This window comes from Phoxinus phoxinus (assembly GCF_949152265.1).
Source record: "Phoxinus phoxinus genome assembly, chromosome: 7".
Lineage (NCBI taxonomy): Eukaryota > Metazoa > Chordata > Actinopteri > Cypriniformes > Leuciscidae > Phoxinus > Phoxinus phoxinus.
The window spans coordinates 20,678,082-20,705,986 of NC_136882.1; the positions used below are offsets into that span (position 1 = coordinate 20,678,082).

The 27,905-nt window shown below is 39.2% G+C and overlaps 3 protein-coding genes across 11 annotated transcripts; 1 reads left to right on the forward strand and 2 right to left on the reverse strand.

Moving 5' to 3' along the window:
• Positions 1-12,734, forward strand: map3k19 (mitogen-activated protein kinase kinase kinase 19). 2 transcript variants are annotated; one of them, XM_079619554.1, is made up of 15 exons: positions 1-139; positions 513-690; positions 2,395-2,586; positions 2,797-2,951; positions 3,080-3,192; positions 3,478-3,587; positions 4,862-4,916; positions 5,947-6,025; positions 6,498-6,706; positions 9,265-9,308; positions 9,400-11,271; positions 11,548-11,649; positions 11,771-11,953; positions 12,056-12,471; positions 12,602-12,734. In XM_079619554.1, the coding sequence occupies exons 2-15, from the start codon at positions 520-522 to the stop codon at positions 12,690-12,692; spliced, it is 3,792 nt and encodes a 1,263-aa protein (XP_079475680.1). In that variant the 5' UTR covers positions 1-139; positions 513-519; the 3' UTR covers positions 12,693-12,734. The 2 variants fall into 2 exon arrangements, with proteins under 2 accessions (XP_079475680.1, XP_079475679.1); XM_079619553.1 differs by having other exon boundaries at positions 11,771-12,471.
• Positions 12,519-22,511, reverse strand: ccnt2a (cyclin T2a). Of its 8 annotated transcripts, XR_013798438.1 has the most exons (11): positions 22,238-22,461; positions 21,535-21,616; positions 20,513-20,641; positions 18,756-18,816; positions 18,322-18,384; positions 18,055-18,100; positions 17,686-17,773; positions 15,643-15,806; positions 15,481-15,551; positions 14,324-15,398; positions 12,926-14,228 (listed from the first exon to the last, which is right to left on the reverse strand). XR_013798438.1 is itself a non-coding variant. In XM_079619557.1 (10 exons), exons 1-10 carry the CDS (start codon positions 22,393-22,395, stop codon positions 14,161-14,163), a joined length of 1,917 nt encoding a protein of 638 aa, XP_079475683.1. In that variant the 5' UTR covers positions 22,396-22,511; the 3' UTR covers positions 12,519-14,160. The 8 variants fall into 8 exon arrangements, 5 of the variants coding, with proteins under 5 accessions (XP_079475683.1, XP_079475681.1, XP_079475684.1 ...); XM_079619557.1 differs by lacking the exon at positions 17,686-17,773 and having other exon boundaries at positions 12,519-14,228; positions 22,238-22,511; XR_013798437.1 differs by lacking the exon at positions 17,686-17,773 and having other exon boundaries at positions 12,891-14,228; positions 15,481-15,528.
• On the reverse strand, positions 22,459-27,700 carry acmsd (aminocarboxymuconate semialdehyde decarboxylase). The gene is made up of 10 exons (XM_079619560.1): positions 27,478-27,700; positions 26,911-26,955; positions 25,650-25,746; positions 25,300-25,349; positions 24,905-25,141; positions 24,694-24,787; positions 24,449-24,544; positions 24,139-24,311; positions 23,506-23,604; positions 22,459-23,111 (listed from the first exon to the last, which is right to left on the reverse strand). Exons 1-10 carry the CDS (start codon positions 27,532-27,534, stop codon positions 23,049-23,051), a joined length of 1,011 nt encoding a protein of 336 aa, XP_079475686.1. The 5' UTR covers positions 27,535-27,700; the 3' UTR covers positions 22,459-23,048.
• Between the last annotated feature and the right edge of the window lie 205 nt (positions 27,701-27,905).

Sequence of the window (27,905 nt, forward strand, 5' to 3'; positions counted from 1 at the left end):
AACTCAAATCTGCTTCAGGCAAAGACGCAATGAAGACAAAGGACTGACCCTTAAAACACAAGGACGTAAACATTGGAACTAATTTAACTTCATTTAACTCAAACATTTCGATCCAGAGAGGCACGGATGAGTGACACTGGTGAGTCTTGCTGGTTTTAATGCACGTAAGCAACAATACATTTTTTTTATGGTCTCTTATTTAAATAAGTACTACTTTAACATAAAATAAATGGTCTAGTGTAGTTCTATGATGCATAACTTTATGCATTATAAATTGTTCTTTTTGGCTCACAAGAGCTCTTTTTCGTATGTATAAATACATGATCATTCATAGATTATTAATCTTTACGAGGTGCTTTGGGGTGTTAATAAGTAAGCAAGAAAAATAGTATTGTACTGCACTATTAAGACAGAACTGCAGCACTTATACATGATGTGAATACTGAGGAAGGTGTTCATTACAGCTCGTGCAGCAGAACTGCAGCTAATGTCTGTGTTTGTGCATCTGCCAGATAGAGCATGAATAAACATGAAAGAAGCAGCTTTGTGGAGCAGCTGTTGAAGGAAGAGCTTGAGGCTGTGACTCTGGGGCTGGAGCAGGGGATCTACTCCTGGGAAGAAATTGACCTGCCCCATGATTCACAAGGCTGCACTCCCCTTATCAGTGCCTGCAGGAGGGGTCTTACTAGGGTATGAGACGTTAGGGTGATATGATAAAAACTAGGCAGAAACTATATAGCTGACTACTGTGTAGTACATCTATTGCAGTGTAATGGGGTGTATTGCATTAATTCTATTTCACTTAGTAGCCTTTCTACTACTTCCTGTTTTCTTTATTTAATAGCTGTAATAAAGATTATACAATAAGTTTTAAGGATACCAATATACAGTCCAGCATCACTGGAGACACTGTTTTTGTGTGCATTGGTTATGAGGATTTTGCAGTGACTCTTTGTGCAGCTTACATTGTTACACCACTAAGTGGTGACAAGTGACGTTTTGATGAGTGGGTGAATAATTCACTCAATCAATTAATTCTATACTATGACGGCAGCAAATCAATGCCAATAAGAACCGAGCGCACAACTGATGCTGGCGCGCGCGGTAAATGACTTCCGCGAGAGGATAACAGATCTACACGCGAGGAAACGGGAACTCGCGAGCTCACTCAAACCCCGCCTGATCATTCCCAACACTCTCGCGCTTGATCTGCTCTCACCTGCTGCTTTTGCTCGCTCGCTCGCACACTTTTATTTTTGGCAGTCGAGGGGCGGGACTTACTGTTTTAATAACCTCAAATGTAATTGGTTACTTAAAGTCAGTTGTGATTAGATGCCTAGGCACTCCTGTAAGCCATAATCATCGTCAGCATCAGTTGTGCGCTCGGTTTTTATTGGCATTGTTTTGTCGCCATACTAAACATTCATTCATGAATGAAAAAGACTAAATGATTTCACTCTACTCTATACCTTTATTTATTTGAGGGGACAACCATGTAGCAGAGTTCAAAACAATTGGAAGTTATCGAGTGCGCTCTCATAATGTAGGCCTACCTTAATAACAAGTGTACAACCAGGGGTCTGCAACCTATAAGGGATACTCACTGGAATGAGACAATAGCTAAAGAAATGTAAATAGGCCTATTTCATTTAGCTAAATTTAAGTCCCTCGAACTTGTATGCACTGTATGCACTGAGAGTCAAGGTGAATGAATTCCCTCATCTTGCCTGAAGAGCACTTCCACTGCACTCATGGCACGTACACGACAACAATGTAGGCTACTCAAAATTGAAAAGTTTTTCTTTGTGTTTTTTGCGCACAGACGCCGTTTTCAGAGCAATCCCAAATCACGTGGATCCGTGAAAATTACTAAAAATGCTGTATTATGCATGCCAGGGCAGTAGTTGGTGATGTCACTTTGTAAAAAAAAACACTAAAAGGCTACTGAACACGTAATACGCATGTGCATGATGTCACTTTTTTCACAAACTCGCGTTTTTGTAGTTTACACAGATGATAACGGTATCGGTTTCAATCGTTTGGCCTCCAAAACGCTGTGGTTGTGTAAATAAACGGCCAAAACTAATAAAAAGTTTTCAGTTTTCAATCACTCGTTTTCATTCACTCATATAGTGGGCTATATTAGTGGAGTAATGTAGAGAATTGTGCAATGGGGCAATTTCAAATAGTCAAGTGTTTATGAGTGTGTCATTAAATAATTTACTCAACCAATTAGTTACAGTTAATGCTGTGTCAAAAATGTAGGTTACTCAATATTAACTTATTGTTTATTTAATTGTTGTAACATCACACTTGCAATCGTGATGTTGGTCTTAATATCACCACCATCAATATGCGCATTGCTCAAACTACATACAAACATTTTGAACACAGGTGATGCATTTCCTTCTGGAAAGAGGAGCTGATGCTACACTGTGTAACCATAGCAACCAGACAGCTCTTCATGTTAGTCAACCAGCACTCCAGGGGGAGCTGTTGATGGCTATGATGAGAGAAGTACCGCACCAGAGCCAGCTCTCACTAGCAGCCTGGTGGGGAGATCTCTACTGTCTACAGGACCTGATGGTGAGCCGCACAGACTTTAACTTACACTTGCCATTTGACTGTTTGAAATGTGATATCAACCCTAGGTTCAGACAAAGCAGGCCAGACTCCACAGGGAGATCTCTGATGGATCAGTATTGGCCATCTGTCATGAGATATTTTTACACTCACCTCAAGCAATGGCTGGAAGGAATTACAACAAACTAGTCTTATATTGTTTATGTGTTGCAGGCCCGGACATACTTGATGGACTTAAATAAACCGAACAGAGATGGTCTGACCCCACTGATGCTGGCTGTAAGGGATGTGGATCTGTTTGAAGGACTGGAGATGCCGTGGGACTATCAACCCGTGGAAGTGGTGAAAGAACTTGTGTCTCTGCTGGTGTAAGGAATCCAATTTCAATTTGATTTAATTGTACAGTTAATTTTACTTCTTGGAACTGTAATATATAAAAATAAAAAGGCCTCTTTCATGACCAAATCGTGACTGATCCACATGTACTGATTTCCAGTGACACAAGGATCCTTGATCAGAGAGGTCACACTGCTCTGTGGTACGTCTCTCAAATCAAGAGCACCAAGAAGGAAGATCTCTTTAGATTAATGGAGTCTTCAATGCAAACAGGTACAACACTGCATGCTTTTTCTTTTCATAAATTGTGGAAGAGATCTACATGGTGCATAATTAGTCCCATCAATGTTTTACTGAAGTTCTCTTAAGCATGTGAATATAAGGGTCCCAGCAACACCAACTATAACTAATGTAATAGATTCAATAATGTTCTCAAATTTTATTCATGTGCATTTTGCTTATACAGTGTTATTTTTATTTATTTGTAGTGCAATTATTTAGAAACCTGTTTATGTTCTCAATGCGTTTACTTATTAGTGTTTGTATTGTATTTTGGAGATATAATATTCACGTGTCTGGACGCGTCTTATTGGTCAACGAGTCCTGCTGTACAGTCCAGCTGCCCTCCTACACGTGGCTGTTGCACACCAGTTTCAGATAAGATGAAGGTCAGGTGCTTTAACATGACTTTACTCATTAATGCAGTGAATATTGGCAGTGTCTCCCACAGAAATCCACGTGAACTGTGTGAACAAAAGCGGACAAATATAATTACAGCATAAAGTGCATAAAATAATAAATATGTCTCAGTGGGACTGTAAAGGCAAAACCAATTAAATGTAGTTTATTTGCTCTGAAATGTTTTAATTAAGCCCTTCATGGCGTTCCATTTGGCTGAGCCTTGGTCATAGGCATCACAGCTGGCTAATGATGGTGTTTGTTAGTTGATTGAACGGACCACCTCCAGATGGTCAGTAGTCAACAGGTGCATTAGTCATGACTCATGTGTGATTCTGTGAGAGGTTATTGTATGGGACGGCCAACCTCACAGCTTTTATGCAGTTTTGTTTCTTGCTGCATACCAGCTGTGTCACTGAAAACCTTTCCTTTACTGAACTTTAAAGTCACCATGAAATCAAAATTGACAATTAAATTTTTTGGGGGAAATATTGCTGAATTTATTATAAATGATTTATCCACGCACTTTAAAAAAAAAAATGTATGTGCCCTCCTAAACTAACTCTTTTCCTGCCAGCATTTTTTTTTAAAGTTGCCAGCCACCACCAGCATGTTTGATCATTTTCAGAAAACTTTCATGGCCCCAAGAATATTTTGTTGTATTAATATTTGAACATGCAATATATGCAAAAGAATTAACAGAGCCTTCTGCTTTAAAAAGAAAAATCTAGCTTAATGGATCATTTTTTTGTCAAAGACTACAACGTGCATAAGCAATGCTTTTATTGCTCGTCTCTGCTTTTTTATTTATACATTTTTTTACATGTGTTTTGATCTGGAGATTTTATACCTTTTCAGAAGACCGTATAACAGTAAAAACATGGATTGCTGGTGGGGAAGCGCTGTGTCATAAACAACAGAAAATTCCGTCTATGGCGGTGAAGTGTTGTGTCATAAACAACGGAAAATTCCATCAATGGCGGGAAAAGAGTTAATCAAAATAACTTCCCCTCTTGCAAGATATCTCTTCTCTTCCCTAATGATGTTTTTCGGCTTGAGGGCGGGACAACCTGTCATTCACATAAGATCACAGTAGCAAACCACAATGATCCAACGATCCAATCAATTCCCGATAGACAAAATCGAGTCAAGTCCTATTTTTATTTTTTTTGGTTCAAGAAGCCGTTTCAATCAGATATACATCAGAATATGGAAGAAAAGACTATTGCAACTTCTGTTTAATGCCGCCGTAAATTTTTTGCAGAAAGAATCAGCTGAGATTATCATTGCACAAAAGAACAATGCAGACATCCACCAAGGTGAGTTGCTAGAATAGACTTAAGAAACATTAATTATGCTCATCTTAGAAGACAGAATACAGAATGTCTGAGGTACTGTACATACACCTGCTGAATCATTCCAGAAGGACAGTGATTCTCTGTGTTCACCGGGCTATCAAACACCCCCTTTGGCAGCAACCACCACCCAGAAACACACACTCACACACACTGCAGCCTGACTCTCAGCCCATCCCTCAGAGGATCCATGACAATGGGAGGGGTGTGTCTGACTCTGCTTTTTGGGCTCCTCTGTTTCGAATGACTCAGACTATACAGAGTCATCAGCAGAGAACCCCTGACACTCGCAGACAAGGATTATGTAAGAATCAGAGGAACTGTAAAACGTTTGGTTTCAGTGAGGCTTGGGCAACTTTAGGGAGGACAGACTTTATGAAAGGTATTTTTTTGCACACACGCACACGCACACGCACGCACGCACGCACGCACGCACGCACGCACGCACGCACGCACGCACGCACGCACACACACACACACACACACACACACACACACACACACACACACACTTTGGGTTCTGTAAGATGTTTTAAATGTTTTTGACAGAAGTGCTCACAAGGTTACATTTATTAGATCCAAATTACGGTATACACAGTAATATTAGGAAACGTATTACAATTTAAAATAGCTGTTTTCAATTATATATATCAAAATTTGTATTTATTCCTGCAATGCCATTATTCCAAACTATTCTTATATATAAAATACTTTTCTGATAACTATGAAAAGTGATGTCTATGTATGATAAAATGATTAATGCTTCTAGGGACATTTTGACAAACACATTTCATTTGATAATATTCATGAACGATGATATATAGATTTTAAAATGTTGGTGGATTTAATTTGAATGAATTTGTATTGGTTTTAGTGTTGCCTGTGGATAGTGGATCAATTTCTTTTTGAGTTTTTATACTAGCTTCACAGTATAACCATAGGGAACGTTTCACATCACCCTTTTCACACAGAGTTTATTTGGATGTCTCTGCAGATAACAGGATTTGCTTTGAGGGCTGTATGGAGCCAAAGATGGACACCAGACAAGACAAAGATGAGAGTAAACGAAGCAGGTTAGCCATCTGACTGCATACACACTCATTCATCACTTCCACAAACTAAATTAGTATTCAGATAAACAAGAGAGCCAATCATGAGTCAACTAATCAGACTTAAACACCAACACCAGCAGCTGTGTATACATAAACTGCACAAACAAACTACCCTCACAAACAATCTTCCTGCATGAAACCCCATGTCCGTTCAGTGGCTGCCTCTCATTTCTACACAAAGAGCTTACAGAGGAGTACGGTTACAGGATCAAGCCGTCGTCAACATAAGACTATGCTTCCAGAGTGTGCTATTATCCACACACAGAGAGAGAGAGAGAGAGAGAGAGAGAGAGAGAGAGAGAGATTTAGTGGCAGATTTAGCTCTGCCCTTACTTTTCATAATCATTCAGGACATTTCAAAAGAAGATATAGCTAATTTTTAAATGCTTTGAAAAATATGAACATGTTAACTTAATGTAAATTTTTCACTCAGTCGGACTTCATCCTTACCCAGCCTATGGAACAGTAGAAAAGACTGGGGCAAAATAAGGCCCTTGCATCCATCACTCAGTTTGACTTCCTCCTCAATACCCGTTCTCCCTGCTGCTCATGCCACTCAGCTCAGCAAATCTGCACCAATGCTGATGAACCCTCTTCTTGATGCAAGTGTGCTGCTGAAAGCACGGGCTAACATTCATAACAGTAAGTATAGACAGTTGTTAATTGCGGAAAAAAAATATTGTATTAAAAAAATGACACAAATAGTTACATAAAGAAAGACACATACATAATGCATACATGCACTTCCAGTTTGACAGATTACATTGGAAAGAACAAGTAAAACTGTACTTACATGCATCAGCTGAAATGCAAGTTGGTCCATGAGTTAAGGCTATAGCTTGTTTGTGGTCATGTGATTCTGATGACGAGCAAAATTCAGATGGAGGGCAGGAAGTGAATGTCTGGTTAAGAAAGGTATAAACAGAAAATCACAACATATGTTGGACATGAGTCATTTTTTTACTGAATTGAAAGGGTCTGCCATCAAGGCGATAGATGTAAAGAATGTGAAGCTGCGGTCATGCCGTGTTGAGTTCTGGGTCTGATTTGTTTATATTGCGCTGCCTTTCTGCTAGTGAGTTTAGGGCAGTATTTAGATTTTCTGTCGTGATTGTGAAAAATGTCACCATTGTAGGTCATCCACGCTGAATCGAGAATTGCCAATGGAACTCATATCATTGCTCCGGGAGAAAACTGAACAATGTAAGGATAGTGTTTTTGAAAGTTTTGTATTTTGTTTATTTAATAATTAACATTACATTTGCGAGTATGACTGTCAACTCAGCTTGTGTGATTTAACTTGCACACAGCCACTTCAAAACGGTTCACAAGCTTCTGTGGATTTGATTTTGGTTGTCATTTGTTGAAATAAATACAGTATGTCGGTGTCTGTCTGCTGAATGTAACCCTCTCCAATTATCCTCCGTGGCCATATGGGAAAGTGAATTTTTACAATGACAATAATAAAACTTCAGTTACATTTCACCTTTCCAACAAAGAAATGGATCGACTTCTGTCAGCTTGTTGAACACATTTATAAGCAGCCGCGCGTGACTGTTTCATGGTAACTAGATCAACATTGTGAACGGAATTCTATAGAACTTCAGTGAAAACATAAAATGATCATGCAATGCGATAAATTAGCTTCTCTTCCCTGCAAACGATACCATGAAGATTGTGAATATTTAACCAAGTCAATAACAAAACAAAAGTTAAGCAGGTATCCATATTAATTTCAGTATGATCAGATGAAAAACGCCATTAAAGGCGACAACTTTTAAAGTTAAACCGATAAAAGCTCCTTGTGGTTTCTCGGTTTGAGCAACCATAAACGATGCAAAACAGGCATTTTGAGTTTGCGATAGTGTTTCTATGTAGAAAATCGCTTCCTGTCCTCAATCTGCATTTCACGCCACAGCAATGCAGTGACGTGATTTGATGTGCAAACAAGCTAGACACGCGGCACCGACAGATGTCAACCAACACCAACAGACACGTTCATCAAATTTAGTCGGTTCCTCTTGTTGGCGTCTGTTGCAGTTTGTTCTCATTGACTGTACATTTTCAATCGGCATTTGTTGGTAGGTCGTAGAATGTCTGGCCAGTGCTGATTTGAGCAGTAAACTGATTATTTTGGCAAAACTGCATGCAATCCAGAAGGTAGCTACAGATCATGGAGAACTATGGAGTTCTCAATGGAGATGTGTTCATAATCAATAGAGCCCTGGTGTAGCTCCCCAAACAGTCCAGATTACCTTGAATGTTACATAGTTTCACTGCTTTCCCAGTGCTCAAGAGATTCTACAATGCTCTCTATATTGCTGATAAGACTGGAGGAGTTTCCAAAGAACATCTGCAGATAGCACAAACTAGAAATGCACTGTGTATATGATGAACAAGAAGGGAAGTAGTGCTAGTGTTAGTCATTTCTGTATTTTTAGGGTAGTCTGTGATCCAGGAGACATTTACTTGTATTGCCTGGAGATTGTCCTACAGTTAGAAAAACAGAATGAATTGAAAGAAGCTAGAGAAGTCACAATCTCAGAGAACAGAATCCCGACAGAGGTATCTTCATCCAGATAGGAATAGGTAAAGCATGAAGAACAGCCTCTCCATAATTTTCATCACAAGTGAGAGCAACTGGTTTGTAGTCGTTTGTGGTTTTGGGGCAGCCCATCTTTGGCAAAACATCCTTCAGATTTTGTGACATTATGATCCAGCTGCTGTGCATCTTCAACCCCCAATGTCTGATTTCAGCAGACCCCATAATCTTGATCATCTGCAAAGATAGCCTGAGAAGAATGAGTGTGGGAACTTTTTCGTCAGGCGACAGTATTGGTGCAGATGAGGAGTAGATTATAGCATGCTAGTTATGGGGCAATGTTATGGACATTACCACTGAGCTGCTCTGAAACTACTCCTCATCTGCACTAATACTTTGTATGATCTATAAGGGGGAGGCGTACAGGATGTTCAAAAAGTATTTTTCAAACAAAAAGTAGGTTGCCTACCTTGTGGTTGGAGTGTGACCAAAAATGAGGACATGTGCTTGCTTAGTTAATGGGGCTGAAGGTAACTCTACTTTTAAGTTGTGTCTGTGTGCAAATTTGATTGCCATGAATGAAAAATACTGTTGAAAAGGTTGACACATGAAGGGAAAGCATATAATACAACTTCTAAAACTTCTTAATTAACTACAGGGCTTAGAGCTGTTGACACAGGGGATGACAATAACAGGCAAAAGGTGAGATAAATCTTATAAAGATAAATACAAATAATAAAGGTAAAAAATCTTGACTTTAATAGCATTCTGATTATTGTGATGTGATTACCAGACGCCACCAACTCTATGTTCAAGGACACCCAAACATCTCACTCCTCTGGACAATAGATACACGGATGGTTCTGCACGTTCAAGTATCGAGCACCCACTGATCTTAAAACAAAGCAGCATCTTGCCCATCTCATCACAATCTGGACGAAGATTGGAAAGGATCTCCAGCCAGTCTTCCCGAAGATCCAGAGGCACCAGAGCAGGCAGTGAAGAGAGCAACTCCTGCAGTAGTAGCCAAGAGGAGGATGAGACTGTGCCTCAAGATGCACACAAGATACATGTGGGATTAGAGAAGTCACTAAATTTGGAATTAGAGACCTATTTGGATTTTCAGGATTTAGTCAGTTCTGTAATTAGCAATACCAGAAAAGATAAAAACAATATAATTTCAGACAACAATAAAGGCTATACAGCTATCGCATCATTGACGGTTAGGGAGATCGAGGCTAATACGAGATCTTCCAAAACAATTGAAAACTCAAAGGATCCTCACAGGAAGTCTCCAACTTTGGACTGCTGCTCTGTTTCTGAAGGACACAAAAGCATAGTCAGGGAAATACAACCTTTAGTCAGAGAATCCTGTTTTATCGCAGATGAGAAGCTCTTTACCACTGTGGATATTACTGAAGTAGAACAAACTACGCATGAAAAGAACAAACCAGTTAAGACAACTAAAGGAAATGACAGGAAAGGCAAAACATCTATTCAGACAAACCAGTCATTCAATGTTCTGGCACACAGAAATCAAAGTACTGTTAAAAGTACAAGGAACAGGATAAATTCACCAATTCAGTCAAAGTTGCAACTTAGAGAAAGTAAACCCACAAGCCTAGTAACTGCAGGAGAGACTACCAACAAATATTTGCCAAGAGCACCTACAATAGCTCGCAAAAAAACAGCAGATGAAGGCCCAACAACAAGAAGGATCTCTGAACCTTCTCAGCACATGAGGTCAAGTGATGACAAGAAAGTAAACAATAACAGTCAAAAGCAAATTCACAGAGATCCGAGAAGTGCAAGAGCATCCAAAAAGCCAGCATCAGGAGTTGCACAGAGAGCCAGATCTGCTGTCGATTATGTCACTTACAATGACATGTTTCTGAAGATCAGTCAGGGAGATGAAGGTCCAGCAATCTATGAAATGTTTGCAACTCCTATTTATGAAAATCTCAGAGTAGACTGTTCTCCGGAGAAATCAAGACAGGTTCATACAGCGATTCAAGTTAAAAGACAGATAAATGGAAAACTGAGGGGCCAAAAAACAGTGGAGGTTAACCGAAGGAAACAAGCACAATCTGAGAGATCCAGTCGAGCTAAGTGCAGGCATCTCAAGCGGAGGGATAATGTTACCAAAGGGATGAAGAAACACCCTCCTCCTTCAGAGAATAAATGCCATGTCATTATAACGTCTACTTGTGGAACTGTCCAGAAGAAATCCGAAATGCCCATCATTACGGGTGACGGGAGGGAAATTTCAGGCGTAGAACGACAATGTACCTCCATACTGTCAGTGATTGAAGAAGTACTTTCCAACACTGTGCCCAAAACAAATCTCATTAAGGACATAATACATCAAGGACATACTCCAATGGATGCAGGTGTTAAAACTGAACCTGAAATATCATGTGTGAGTAGATTGCCCACGCAGCCACTGATCAATACATGGACAAGTGATGGAACGGTATCACCTGTGCACCAGAGGTTTCTAGATGAAGCCAGTGATGGACCTCTCACGGATGACCTGCTGCGGTCTTTGGCAGAGGAGTTGATCTCACTTGAGAAAAGAGATGTTGAAACACTCAAGACTGAAAATGGAGATGGCACAGAGTTTAAACACAACTTGCCTTCCAAATTTAAGACATTTCTAAATGAGGTAATATTCTAACATATTTCACTTGTACAGTGTCAGGGTAGCCAGCAATGCTCCTGGAGAGCTACTTTCCTGCTGACTTCAGCTCCAACCCGCTTAAATACACCTGCCTGCAATTTCAAGTAACCCTGAACACCTTGATTTGCTGGTATGGGTGCATTTTATTGGGGTTGGAGCTGAACTCTGCAGGATGGTAGCTCTCCAAAAGTAGGGATGACTACCCCATTCCTTAAGTCGATATTCTATGGCTCATCACATTGAGTTTCTTTCATCCATCAGGGGGTTTCCTCAGGTGAACTACACAACACTCTCAGATCTTGCTCACATGATGCTATTACATGGACAAAAGGAGAGGTTCTGGGTAAAGGAGCTTATGGGACAGTAGGTGTTTAAATTACAAACATTTTTAAGCTTTAAAATAAAAATGATTTTCAAAATGTTCTCCAAGCACAATCTAATATAAAGGTATGTTTCTCATTTTGTTCTATATCTTAATTTATAGGTGTATTGTGGGCTAACCAGTCAAGGCCAGCTGATTGCAGTAAAACAGGTGACACTGGATGCTTCAACTTCAGAGATGGCAGAAAAAGAGTATGATCGCCTGGAGAGAGAGGTGGAGCTTCTTAAGAACCTTCATCACACGAACATAATTGGTTTCTTGGGAACAGCTCTCTGTGAGAATACTGTAAGCATATTCATGGAGTATGTTCCAGGTGGCTCCATCTCAAATATCCTGAGCCGGTTTGGACCATTACCAGAGAAGGTCTTTGTTCTATACACTCAACAGATTCTGGAAGGTGTTGCCTATCTTCATGCCAACAGGGTCATCCATAGGGATCTGAAGGGGAACAACATCATGCTTATGCCCACCGGAGTGATTAAGTTAATCGACTTTGGTTGTGCTCGTCGTCTTAGCTGTCTTCAGACTTCAAATGGAAGTAAGAGTGACGTTTTGAAGTCTGTGCATGGTACTCCATACTGGATGGCACCAGAGGTGATAAGTGAGACAGGTCATGGACGGAAATCAGACATCTGGAGCATTGGCTGCACTGTGTTTGAAATGGCCACAGGAAAACCACCCCTTGCACACATGAACAAGATGGCAGCCCTTTTTTACATTGGAGCTAGAAAGGGCTTAATGCCTTCTCTGTCTGATGACTACTCGGCACATGCAAAGCACTTTGTCCAGGCTTGCCTAACCAGGTACATTGCTCTTTTACGCCAAAACTTTTTTTTTTGTTAAGTTTTTTAAATCCACTGTATATATTCAGCCTATGTTTTTCACACATTTCTTGTGTGCTTTGTAACAGTGGGAATTTATTTTTGTTTGCAGAGATCCAAGGCAACGACCGTCAGCAGAAGGACTGTTAAGACATCCATTCATCTCTCATCACAGCCAAACCTGCAATAGACCAGTTAACTGAAAACTTATTCACCAAATCAAAAATGTACTTTTTAAAACAATGATACAAAAGCAACTTGACCATGTGACCCAACATTTGACATGGGGAAAATATAATTGACTAAAACACATTAAATAATTGTAAATAGTCATTTGACAAACGTGGCATCAATAAGCTTTTAACACAAATGATCAAATACACAAAGACTGAGAGTAAGGTGGTGGAAACCATGTAATTTATTAAATCTAAATAAAATGGGAGGGGGGGGGGGGGGTGCTAGGGTTTGCACTTGCCTTATCCAACTGCAATTCAGTGATCAAAAGTAAAATTATGGTTTGTACAATGCTGGCCTCGTTTACCAATAGCCTCACACAGAAAAAATTCTAAATCAAAATATCAAAACCATTCATCCGTATTCAGAAATAATGTTGAGGGCCTGTGAAAGCCCAGATCTCTTTGGGTCAGCACTGTGATGAATGAAATCAATCTCTTTTTACCCACCTGTTTCTTGTTATTGACTTACAGAGTTGCACAAATAGGCTACTGCTTCAAGCCAAGAAATATATAAAAATGCACTTCACAGCGGTTATGTAAACTTCATAGAACTACATTTTTTGAGGCACAACCTTTGGCATCCAGCTTAAGGTCAAAAAAGGTACAAATTGCATGGCCTCTGACAACATGCCAGGTAATTGGCAGGGTGTAGATTGCCTGCTAGTTCACCCTCTTCTGGAACATGGAACACCAGTTCAAACATCACTGGAAGGCTGTGCTAGAAATGCCAACGATAGATAACACTGAGTCACAAAATCCCCCCCCATATTTATATATATATATATACATTTTACAAGCAGCTCCAAACCTGAGAAGTTATGGTACAGCTTTTAACATACAAGAATGTATGTAAATTTAACTCCACATTCTGTAAACAACTCGTCCCTTTCATTTTAAGCATGCAGCTCATATAGAGGGTATCAGATGAGGGGAAGGTAACAAAAAAACATTCAAGGAACTATGGAACTTAAATCTTGATTCTGCATTCCTTCTAACTAACAAATGAGAGGAGCGTCAGTCGTTTTAGAGGCTGCTTTCAGTCTTATAAATTTTCACTGTGGCAAAACTTTCATTATTTATTTTTATCACGTAAATATTATTTTTTAAACTATAATGGCCCTGAATTTCACATACTGGCTTAAGCATTCATACTGACTGTTCATGAGGGAATACTGAGAAAAAAGCAGCAGTTACACAGAGATGGCGAGACTTAACCGAACTGCCAGAAGAGCGGGAAGCATTTTTATTTTCTTTCTCTTCACATTCCTGTTTTTTTCTCTTCTTAATAATGAAATCTATGCTTGATTTTTCTTTTAAATTGTATCCTCTTTTCCTATCAGTTCAAGAGCCCATTCAATGGGCACTTAACAGCAAATCAAGCATGTCAAAAGTATCTTTGTAGTCTGTGTGTTGGCCATTAGCTAGGCCGGCGCCCTCAGGGCCATGGCTCTCCACTGGTTTCCTGTCCAGTTTCACTAGGGTGTTGAGATGTCCGTAGCCCACCTGGTATGTGACAGGGGGAGGGGGGAAGGGAAGGTTAAGAACAGAGTTGTGAGATGACACACACAGCTGAACAGATGAACAATGAGAGGAACTACCTGCACCGCCTTTGGAGCTTTTGTTCTTTTTGGAGTGGTGATTGTGGCTGGCGTCGGGATTCACCCTCTTGCGTGAGGAACTGGAAGCTGAGCTTGCACTATCGGCAACAGAACCTAATGGGCTCCTAAGGGCCGAACTAGCTGCGGGTGCTTCGAGGACGCTCCTGCCATTGCCGCTATGTGTGTGCGAGTGGCCGTGTTTGTGATGGTGACGATGGGCTGAGTGGTCTCTGTGTTTCTCCTTGCTCACAAGTGGGCTGGAATGTTTGCTCTTTGCAGCACCCTCGTCTGAGGAGCTGTGCCGCTCAGAGGACACCTTTATTTTCATTTTTAGCTCCTCCTTACTTGATCCGCCTTTCTCGGTTTGGGAGGGGACTGGAAGACGCAGTTTTAAAGAGCTGCCTTTCTCACGTTTGTCCAGGAGCTTGTCCAGCCCAGGGACAGGCAGTTTCATCTTCAGGGGCGAGGCAGTCGTGACTCCTGCTCCCTGCTGCCCGTGAGACAGTTGGGGTAAATGTTTGCGGTAATCTGTCTGTGTTGGAGCAACATAGACCTCAGTCTCCACACTCTGCTGCTCTTGCCTGCGTTTCTGCACCGCCAGTTCAGCAGCGTGTTTCTCCCTATACTTGTCCAGAGACATTTTCTGTGTGGGTGCTGCAGGTGGAGGATAGGTTGCTGCCTGGTGCTTGGCACCACCACTGGCCTTGTGTTCGTGTTTGGCAGGGTTGATCTCTGTACTTTTGTCAGGCCGATGTGGGTGCATAGATGTGTGTGGGGGAAGTTGTTTGACAGAATACAGGTCTGAGCGTACTTGGTCCTGAGGCCAGTCACTGGGAGCGGTGTAAGTATAAGAGGTTCCCTGCATGCTGGCAATAGAATCAAGAGAAAGACTGCTGCTCGAGTTGCCTGGCAGGGTCACTGGGAAAGACGTGGAGGCTTTGGAGAATGCTGTATTTGAAGAGACCCCAGGAAGGGCATCCATCAAGGACAGGTCCTGGGTTAGCGAGGGTCCCGCTAAAGAGCTGCTATCTGAGCCCTGACCATCTGATTTGGGCTTCTTAGCCGCTTGTGTAGCCTATAAATAAATATAGCAACTGTGTGTAATTTAACTACATTTAACAATTTAAAGACATGGATGATTTAGTCTAACTGCTCACCCTCCAGTTACGAATCCTCTTTAACCTGCTAGGTGTCTTCTCCAGTATCTGCAGAAACTCGTGGGTCAGTTCTACAACAAAATTCAAATGAATATAAATCTTGGGTGACTTACAAATAGGACAAAATGAGCCTTGGGGAAATTTGGGGGAATGTCCATTTACCATCAAGAAGTTCAAGTGTAACCAAGTTGTCCACGTACTCCCACCAGTGCTTTCCATCAGTGGAAACGGGGATCTCCCAGTTGGACCACTTGCAAGCCAGGTGAATGCAAACACAGGCGATGACTGTGGGCTTGTACTGCAAGCAGAAGGTGGTGAGGTGCAGACTGCAAGAGCAGCACGTCATGGAGGAAGAAAAAAGACAACAAAGAAAGAGCACCAAATGATTAATCGCTGATGAGATGGAATGCAATGTTGAACATCTAGAAAGTATTATTAAGGTTAAGAAAGCATTATAGGCACTAATATGTTACCCAATTCTGAGCAACATACTTCCAAAATTTGCTTGCACAGTTCGGAAACTACTTGATATAGCGGCATGCAATTTAGTCACATTTTACAATTTAGACATTAAAATAAAAGCATTTTTTCTCCAAATCTACTGTTCATAGTTTGTGCTCTACAAAAAAGGTAGCCTACAATCTGAATGTCAAAAGACAACATGAGTAGGGATGCTCTGATCAAGATTTGTTTTCCATTAAATACTGATTGTAAGTTGAAAAAACAAAAGCAAGTAGGCTTACTCAACATATCCATACAAGGATACACAGAAAGGCTAATGAAGAAATGGTCTACAAGGCCTACTGTCAGACTGCAGTCAGCCAATTCTGATCAGCAGTTGATCGATTGTAGTATACCTACATTTGAAGTTTAGAATAGCAGTAAAAAGTCTAAAAAAGATTCCATAAAATAAATTCTACTATGAGAAATTAAAACTGTGCTAGCAAAAAAATAATAGGTTTGTTACTCATAATCAAGGGTAAACTTGATACTACTGACATAAAATTGTACATTCAATAACAGGTGTAAAGGCCTGCAGGCAACAGAATCATAGGGAACACAGTGAAGCAAACAAGCATATGGTTACCATCCATATTTACCACATAAGAAATGTAAACCCATGTAATGAAAGTCATAAAGCTGTTTGGCCTCATGAAGTTCTTATTCTTAAATCTCTGTGAATTTGCCTAGTCACTTGTTCTGCTACAATGCCAGAAGAAAAACTGCATCAATAGTCCCTGAAGAAGCCAAAAAGAATCATACATTTCTCAACCAACATGCGTGTTTTACTGTCTTTTGAAAATGAATAACAATAAACTGAAGCCTCAGTCAAAGCTGGATGGTAACCTTGTGCTACAGAACAGAATCAATGTTTGGACATGGGGTAAGAGGAGCTTTTAAATCCTAATGCAACAAAGACAAACAAATTATGACTGCAACATTCATAAAATGCATTAGCTATCTGTGATAAAATAATGCAGCCTCTGCTTTTATCTTAAAAATATATTAAAAAAAATTGCAAGGAAAAACACACAAGGGAATAAAAATGATCAGATCATCCACCAACTGTCATTGGCCATATGAAACTGGGGCTGATTTATCAATTCAGTTAAAGTACTCGTCCTTTGGGTAACATGCTCTTGTTTGAGAACGTCCCTTTTATATGCAGACCACGTGTTAAGCATATGCTGCTCTAGTCCCATGTTCAGACATCGCATATAGTGCTGCAGTATCCCTATGCAAAAAATGAGCAAATTCTAATGACAACTAACCTAACTTAATGAAGACAATAAATAAACAATGAGGGGGAAGACACACAAAATCGAATTATTCTATTTGATTAAATTACAAGGAAGACTACACCCTTTAAGGACCTTGTGTTACACACCTGATATAGACAATTTTTTTACAGATTATAGGGCGTATACAAATACATAGCCACTGAAACAATCATTTCAATTTACCAATTCAAACAGGTCCTTAATGGGTTTGCTAGCGTTAAAACATAGGTACATCACAATGGAAGCACAACAGATGTCTATCTCACAAATCAATTCAGGCATTGAATGACAAAAATAAATGAATAAAAATCAAATAAAAAAATACTTCTAAATAGTTTGAATATGAAAGACCAAAACATGGTTTAATTATCACTTTGAGAATAACAAAATCATAAGAAAAAAACAAAGGGGTCTGGGTACTTACCGTGAGAACTTCTATGTAATGTTTACATCTGTGTAATCTTTAGCTGCTATTCAGGCTACCAAAGTGTCTTTTTTAGACAAATGCACTTCTGTAACCGAGCAAACGTGAGTTCAAGAGCACCACTACACTTCACATTTTGCATTCAACCCCTCTGTGCCAACAATGATCCCTCGTACAATACACCGCACTGCAACCGGGGCCGGTGCCGCCGGACCCCCTCCCCACCCCGATCTGAGGGCATGTTTGAGAGGGGGGGCGTCCCAGTAGCCACCGGTGCAAGGAGGGTGTTGGACACTGGTAGGGTAACCTGCAGTAAAGGAAGCTATAGTGTGCAGTCACAGTGCAACAAATGAGGTTCTGGATAACAACCTGTTGGTAGCCATGAAATAGGAAGTCTGTGCCAGATCCTTGCTTGCTGTGAAAGTAAACAGAGAAAGAGAAAGGCAAAAGAGTGAGTAAAACTCATTATGCAAGTAAAAATGAGACATAATTACACTCAAATCAGTGAGGTTTACCTCTCCATGAACTGCATGCTTAGCCATAGTTCAAAAGCCAATAGTTCAGATTAATAGATTAAGTCAGCACTGTTTTATTTCTAATGGTAATTGCAGAGAGCATATGAAGTAAAGTCTATACCTCGGACTAGCTGGGAACATTTCACAACATCAGTGTGTGGATGTTCAATTGTTATTTCAAAGCCTGCAATATAAAGCACATGAATTTAATTCCTAACTGAATCACACAATCTTCAACACCTGTGGATCATAAAAGAATCATGCATTAGTTAGGACAAAGCCTTTAAAACAATGCAGAATCATTGATACCCAAGTGTCCTGTTGCAAAATAATCAGAACTAGAAGATCCAAGGTTAACTGAAAATCAATGTGACTTCATTGCAACAAAGCTTAAGATCATCATTCTGTCTTTAAATTTAGCCATGATGATACAACTTTTCAGTCAAAAACTGAGTGGAAATGCTTTTTCTTTTTTTTCAAAGGTGAACCACTGTCAGCAAGCCTCTATGTTCACTCTAATATTCAGTTCAAAGGAACCTCCTTCCATAGACTTACCTAAAGTCTGCAGCACTATGGTTTCAAGTATCACCAGCTCTTGAGCTTGCTGGAGGTATGCCTGAAGTTCAATAGACAATCATTACATGAGGCTTGTAATGTGTCTTTCTGTATCTTCATCCAATAAACAGAATTCTCTGCACTCTTCCAATTACAGGCAAGTTGAGGGAACACTATTTTTTTGCCGCACAATTTAACACTTTCTATAATTTAAGACCCTCAAGACAATATGTTCATCATTCAAGGGAGATTTCTGTCCTAGCACTGACACACTGGATGTCTAATGTCAGTGTCTCACTAGTCCATTTCCAGTTGTAAGCCTCATTTACATCATTGCTGGAGAATCAAAGGGAGACTGAGTTTCACATGAACGGGAATGTAGAGAAATCTCAGAGGCATTTGTTTAATCTGTCCTCCTTAAATGGTTAGTTAGAGTAGTTAAAGGTATAGTTCACCCAAAAATGTAAATTGTGTCATAATTTACCCTATGTCGCTCCAAACTTGTAAATATGGTCAAAAGAAAGCTCAAAAATGCTTGCATGACAGGCAAGATCAAACGCGCATTAAGCAAACACATTTGCGCTTCTCTTGACCATATTTGATGTGGTCTATAGGGCTGTAATCTTCTGAAACCTTCTGGCATTTTTTGCCATGTTAATTTCATATGGTGGAAAGCACTAATTGCTAATGGGGGTGTTTTCAGAGCACCCCTGTTTCACTGGTAACAGCCTGTCTTCAGAACACCCCCCTTGTTTTTACTTGTTTTGGATTAGCCCAACCCACTGGAGAGCAATTGCATTGTGCCCACTGTTTGTATTTTTTTTTGAGCCTATGCTTTATTTTTCAGTTATGCACTTTATTTCGTTTCTGCGTCTTGATCTGGTTTGTTTAATAAATATTATTTTTTATTAAAGTGGACATGCCTTTTGTGTTTAAGAGTAAAAGCTTTAAGTTAATAGTCTATTCGTGTCTCAGCCGCGAAGCTGAGCTCCTGTGTTCAGCCTCGCTCTGTGTGAGGACATGCACAGAGCGGCTGAAATGATAGTGTCTGTCAGTTATTATAACATATGACAAAAACAATTGTCTAAATTATGTTGGATATTCCTCAACAGTTCTTGTGCTGATATCACTACATAGTACTATTTTCAGAAATCATAGGCTGTGATATTGCACAGGTGCAAATGATGCAACGCTGTCAGAGCCGACAGACTCAAGTGTGTCATTTCAGTGCAAAATTAGGTCAAAAACAGCCTACTAGTTTTTTATGCTTATTTATAATTAATTTAGGCGGACAAGGCTACCAAGTACTGCGCAGATAATTAATCTAACGTTTTTCTTTAATCTAAAATTTCAGGACTTCAGTCGACCAAGATTTTCTTTGGTTGATTACAGCCCTAGTGGTCTATTTATATGTGCTTACCAAACTTCATATGTGAATAAAAAAGGTATACATTAATTTGGTTAATCAGAGTGTAGCATGAGTAAACGTTGACATAATATTCACTTTTGTTGAACTAACTCTTAATGTTAATTAATTAATGTGACATACATCTGATCATTTTTTTTTTATACAAATAAAAAACATTCGGCAGATGAGAAACCCATAATCAAAGTCTGTTGTTTAGAGTTGACTAGTGAGACGCCTGATTCTGTAGCGACAGAACCTAAACACTCTTATGAGGCAAGTGTACCGGAAATTATTCAGTATGATGAAAAGTTGGAGGAAATAAAATCAATAATAATACCCATGGACTTACATTACTCTTTGTATCCAGTGGAGGCTCTTGTGGGTTTAAACACGCATGTGCTACTTTAATGACATGTTCGAGTTTCCTTGGTTGCTCTTCAACTTTTGCAGCCAGAAATAAAGTTGTTGGGGAGATGGTCTAGGAAAGAAAAGATAACATGGTCACGTTGAAAGATACAAGTCTAATTTAAAGGGTTATTTATTTTCCCCTAAAATGAAAATTCTATCCTCAATTACTCACCCTCATTTTATTCCAAGCCTATAAAACTTTTGTTAATTTCGAAACTCGAATGAAGACACTTTTAATGAAACCTGAGAGATTTGTTTCCCCATTAAAAGTCCATTCACTCAAATTTGTTGATGCTTTAAAAAGTTCATAAAAATATTGTTAAAGAAATCCATATGAATCGAGCGGATTAGTTTTCTGAAGAGACACAAATGTTTTATATGAACTGGTTTAGGCTTTTATTTATAAAGACACTGATCAATGCACATAAAGCACATCAAATATGGTAAATGGAAGCTCAAATGTGTTTGCTTGACTTGCGGGAACCAATGAGGCTGGTTCTGGCATGTTTTAGATGCATGGACTCAATGGAGGGACAGAAATCTCAGCAGGTTTCATTATAATGATCTTTATTTGAGTTTTTAAGATGAATGAAAGACTTACGGATTTGGATCGACATGATCAACATGAGTGTGAGTAACTGATGACAAAATGTTAATTTTAGGGTGCATTAATCCTGTAAGACATCAGTGTGGTTTCAAGAAACTAAATAAAAAAAAATGTAATCACAGCTGGGTAGAACAGATATTACCAGTGTCTCTCACATGTTCATTGTGACTGAGGCAGTTAACGCAGAATTCTATGTTTCCATTCCACTTTAAATTTAAAAACTACATTAATGGTTGCAATACCAGCACTGTGGAAACATTCTTACACTCCAGATGAAACACAGAAGCTCATGAATATTCAAATTATTAAAAAGGATGTATGCAATGGATGCAGGCAGTGTGGATGGAAACACTTACATTTCTGTGGAATTTAGTGAAAGAGTGGTACATATAAAATCTGTGCATGTAAACAATGGCAGTATTTATTGTGAGTTGAGAACTGTTTTTTTAGAGTTAAGGAAAACGTAGGATTACGTAACTTCAGCCATTTATTTACTTACAACTACGTATTAGTGTTTCGTATCGGCTATCGGTACAAGGTGGTCGCAGAGCCAACATGTATCTTTTAACAAACAACGACACAATCACATGATTCATATTTTGACAGGTTTGAGGTTAGTAGTGCAGAGCGGCTTTAATATTTACGGTAACCGGCCTGCTCGCGTGCCATTAACATAACGTTACGCGTGAGATGCGTCCTGTGGCGCGCATTAGCAACTAACGTTAGAACATAAACACAAATCGAGTTACAACTAGCTTATTATCATTTTACGAGTAGACAGACGTAGTTATAGCAAACTAGCCAACATGTAAATATACAAATTGTACGTCAGTCATCTGTAGAACATTAATTAGCAACAGCCTGCGCAAGACATATGCGCGAGCTGCTAACATAACGAGGATAAACTGACAATCTCTAATAATTTCAGCCGAGGTCACAACTATTACATATATTCACGATAAACTAAAATGACAGATATTACAGGTGTGAAAGTAAAACAAACAGTCGCAGCGAGAGACACAAATGGGCCTGCTGTTGAACAACGCGTATGAAGGATACACATTTAGTCTCTGGCCCATGTCCTGAATAAGATTCGCGGCTTGCTGTCGATAGGAAAGCTCTCTGTCTGGCTCCACTCCGCAGCGACGGGACGGGGTGGTTTCGAGCTGTTCCCGGGTGAAAAACCATTTGGACGATGATCCCCGGCACGCCGCCATTACCGTCCAGCAAACGAACAGAGAGCGAGCGTCACGCACGTATTTTCACATACGTCACGTCCTTGACGTACGTCTCACAAAGCGTTGCTGCTGGGAACTGTAGTTTATTAGTCACCGCAACGTCATTAATAGTTCTATAGTTTATTTATAGTATGAATGATGATGTCATGCATGACTCACGTGTACACAAACTGGGTGGTTAAAGAAAAACTTTGAAAGACAAAAATGTTTTATCAAAAGCCTTTAAAACGGTATCATCCTTTTGCATTTTGTGACAAACATTCATGTAGTAGGTGTAGGCCTATAGTATTACATTTTTTTCTTAATCTCTTTGGCACAGTTTTTTTTAAACAGTTTTAACATTTTCTAAACTGTAAGTGCAATTGTTACAACTGTTTGCTGGAATAAGCCTATTATTATTTTTTACTTTAAAACTTTCTGTCATCCTAACAACAAACAGCTTTACTCATTCGTCATTCTACACTAAAATGATAAGATAAGACAAATACAATGAGAAAATATGAATTCTATTTTTTTTCATAGCTCAGACAAAATCATTTGCACTACCAAACTCTGCCTATGGTTTAATTCTCATTATCCAGATCTCTGGTCGAATCACTTCTGTTCTGATATACATCAATAAAACTGATCAGTCACTCAAACTGTTTTCTTGACAGTCCCAAAAATTCCAGAGCATTCCCAGCAAGCAGTTTATCCTAAACAAAAGAGGAAAATGAAGATAAGCTGTACATTTACAAGCATTTGGATATGCTTAATATTTATTAACTTAATCACAGTATTATTACCAAAACTGAATATTTTAGCAGCAACATAGTTCAATGCATTTGCAATCAATTTGAAATAAAACCTAGGGTGTTCAGATAGATAGATAGATAGATAGATAGATAGATAGATAGATAGATAGATAGATAGATAGATAGATAGATAGATAGATAGATAGATAGATAGATAGATAGATAGATAGATAGATAGATAGATAGATAGATAGATAGATAGATAGATAGATAGATAGACAGATAGATAGATAGACAGATAGATAGACAGATAGACAGATAGATAGATAGATATTATTTTTAGAGTTTCTTATACCTTTAGCAAACTATCAAACTCATCCATGGATTCAATCAATGCGCCTGGCTCCAGTTCCCCCAGTGGAAATGGGTAATCTGTTCCTAACATCACTTTATCCTGCAAAAAAAGCAGAATCCTTTATTAAAACTAAAATAGCATAAACAGAGTTGCATCATATGTATTTTGCTACATAGTTTTTATTACTCTAATACAAAGGTTATGCACATGAAACATCTAGCATTGCCATTTCATCAGTTATCATTTAACTTAATTTAGCCCATTGTTGTAATTCAATAGTACGGTGTTGCCGGGGGATTTAGCATTACTGCTAGCCTGGGAAAACTCTGACAAACTTCCGGCAAATTTTAGATTTGTTCTGCATGTCAGTCTGGCCAAGAGCCCATTCAAGCCCATTTCCAATTTTTCCAAATCGAGGCACCAATCACAAACGTTGAGGCGGGCTTTACACGATGATGATCGCTCTGATTGGTTTTAGGTCTATCCAATTGCGCCCAGAGGCTTTTGAGCGACGTCCGTTGGTGACGCCTCTTTGGAAATGGGCTGTGAATGAACCTTCCCCAGTTACAACTGAGAAGGGTCTGGTGTTAACCTGGCTACATTACTGCTACTGTATAAGAATTAAAATAATACCTTTCCTATGACTTCCATGAGTAACTTCAGTGAAAGTGGGTCATGCACTAGAGAGTCAGTGTAGAAAGATCCTATGTATTTGCGTGGGTTGATTTTGTTGTCGACGGCACAAAGATCAGGGCGCACTTTAAAGCCATGCTCAATTCGGCCAATGGTGTATGGAAAAGCACCACCTGGAACACAAAGAATGAACTATAACACCACATCCACATCACACACAAAAAAAACACCTGTCTTTGTAGTTCAAGGTTAGGTTATCATTTCAGCTGATTTGCTACATGAAATCTAAAGATAAAATTAATATATTTACCTCCGTGAGCAAAGCAGACCTTAAGTTTGGGAAATCTTTCAAAAACTCCTCCAAAAATCATGGAACAAACTGCCATTGTAGTTTCTGCTGGCATACCTGTCAGAAAGAAATAAAGTGGGGTCAAACAATGACTGGGATATATACTAGTCTTCAATAAAAACTGATTCAATAAAAAAGATCACAATCTGCTATTAAATATAAAAAACTGTAGAATGTCCCATGTCAAAACACTCAATCAAACCCACCAACTAACCAAGGCAGCCAGTATTTTGCCATTCTGCCATCTGTCTGCATGTCCCACGGATGCACAAATATCGAGCAGTTGAGTTCCTCAGCGGCCTGTCATAAGAGGCAAAATACGTTTAAAATGCCCTACACACACTGAGACACACAAAAAAGACACCAAATTACTTTAGTGTGAATGTGGCATGTTCTACTAAAGGCAAATGCACTTACAGCATAGACAGGATATAGCTCTGGGGCATTGAGGTCCCATGTGTTTATATGGGAGCCAATTTGCACTCCAGGAAAGCCTAGCTGATTCACACAGCGACTCATCTCTTGTACAGCTAGATCAGGAGCCTGCATGGGCAGAGTGCCCAGCCCAACAAAACGCTTTGGGTATCGCTTCACTGTAGCAGCCAGATCATCATTCAGAATCCCACACAGGTCCAGTGTGTCATGGGGTTTGGCCTTAAGAAATGCAGAGGATATTAGACTGAAATAATAGACAAGCATCAAAAATAATTTATTGCAGTACTGTAAAATAGGTAAATATGGGGTTTTATGTAATCTAAGAGAAAAGTGTCATTGAAACCGAGTGTTTGGTTCATTTTTACACTGATTCTTACCCAGTAGCTGAACATCACAGGCACAGTGGATAGGGCCTGTACTGTCACTCCTGAAAAAAATGAATTTATTACAAATCTCTGTAATAAATAAAACAATAAACTAAAGTTGAACTGTTCTGTATATAAAGTAGAAATAATCGTGAATAAGAATTAAACGATATTTCTACACACACACGCCCAGACAGACAGATATAGATAGATAGATAGATAGATAGATAGATAGATAGATAGATAGATAGATAGATAGATAGATAGATAGATAGATAGATAGATAGATAGATAGATAGATAGATAGATAGATAGATAGATAGATAGATAGATCTGAATTTGAACACTGCTTCACTATTTACCATGTTTGTCCATATCCAGAATTCGAGCATCTGCATCCCAGCAGTTCTCCTGGATCACTCTGAACAATTTTCCATCCTTCATCATTTTAGCTTCTCCCTGGTACACAAAAACGCATGGTGTTTCTTTTAAGAATACATTTTCCATTTGACATTTCAGTGAATTTCTGACACATTGCTACATGACAGTTAGTATTTTCCGCCACTTGGTGGCAGTGGAGAGCAAAGTCAAATTCACACAATGCAAAGGACTTTGGAATGAAAGGAGGTGCAAAGTTTCTGGCATGACAAGCAGATTTTACATCAGGAATCAATGTTTATTTGCAGATCAAAGAATATGGATTTTCTTTGAATATGGAGTCTCATTCATTCAACCAAATACAGTTTATTTTAAAAGTTTTTGTTTTATTATCATATAGTGCAGTCATTCACTCTATATTGTTGTTTGTTTATAAGGCACAGTTGAAATAGTTTATTAGAGTCTATGTGTGTGTGTGTGTGTTTATGTGCATCAGCCGCATTGTTGTGCTCAAGATGATCCGGTTTTATTCTGCTACTTTACTGAAGCTAAACCCCATGTGGAGCTCTACAGCTGCTCTTACAGGGAGCCCAGGGAAGGCCTGCTGTCCTTTTTTTCCACACACACACACACACACACACACACGCACACACACACACACACACACACACACACACACACACACACACACACAAATAAGTGTTTTTTAAAGAAAAGGTTTAAAAAGAAAAGCAGTCTGATTAGGAATTCAAGAAAAAAACTGGACTGCTTAATGAGCATCCCCCCCCCCCCCCCATTATGTCTGTTTATTCAGTTTTAAAATAGTTCTTCCTATTGCAACGTGGAACAGAATAAGTCTGAGTCGACCAGAACCCACCAGAGACACCAGCAGAAAAGCTGTACAGAACAATCCAATTACTCTAAAGGCCTGCAGGTACATAAAGAGGCTGGCAGAAGTTTTAACATCCTCCTGCTCTGAGTGGAGGATCAGATCCGTCTCTGCTGCCCACTCACTCCTCATGGGGGTCGTAACACTCACACACACTCACACTTTCTCTCAGGAAGAGCTCATGCCAGCTGGATCTATGGCCAAGCATGCAGAACCTTTTCCATCCAGCTGGTGTTCTTCCACTATCATCAGACTAAACTGCAAATTGAGCTGATTTTCACTGTGAGCAATGATCATTTATAAAAGAGCGTAAGATTTTTTTTTATTTCATGTTCCAGTGCAGATTTTAAACTTACTTTGCAGTGATGGTGGAGCTGAATGAATCCATCATATCCATACCTCTGTGAAACATTAAATGTCAATATTGAAGTTAATTTTATAATGTAATTTTATGCTATACAAATATTACACTTTTGCTATGGCAATAAATGATTGAATAAATAAATAAACTTGGCTTTAATTTGCTTGTGAGAGAAATGATTAATAGAATTCTTCCTTAGCTCGGTCAGATAAACAAGCAATAAAGGTCAGGGTTAGTGATCAAACCCTTTCATTAATGTTTAACAGATGCATACAGTATGAGTAAATCTGTGGCCGTGTCTTGTCGTGTCCCTTTTAGTATTGAAAACACATTTTTAACATTAACATATAATCTAAACATTGGAAAAGCAGATTTCCTTTAGGCTACAGTATATTTGGACAGGCACACTGTCTATAGGCCTATAATAGAGGCTTGTCTAAAGAAGCAAGGCAACTGGCAAGTGAAATAATTGAAAAATTGACAAATATGTTATAAGCCACTTAAATGGTTAACCCACGATGACCCATAACTAAAGATAACTTTCACACCTTATGCAACCTACCTGTTTCAGGTCGGGCCATTCCTTTGGTAAAATATGATTATGAATATCGATCTTCATTCTGCTGACATTAAGAGCTCAATTCTTAAGTCAGAAGTTTTGACAGCCTTGCAAAAACTGAATGTCCTCGTGCAGTTGTGAATGTTCAGCAGTGTGTGAAGCAGAAAACAAACATTCCCACCCCTGTGTCCGGTCTTTTGAAATTGCCCAATGAAAACCCCTGGTATAGAGACACCAACCAGCACCATTAGCTTTTTATAACGTGTGAATACATACTGTACCTGTATACATGTTATGTATTGTCTGTCTGAACAAATTCATGTTTGTAACTTATGCAATAAATGGCACACTTTTACATAAAATAAAAAAGGTTAAAACAAATTAACAAACAATAGAAAAATAAGGTTTAAACATTTATAAGGAGAGGCTGC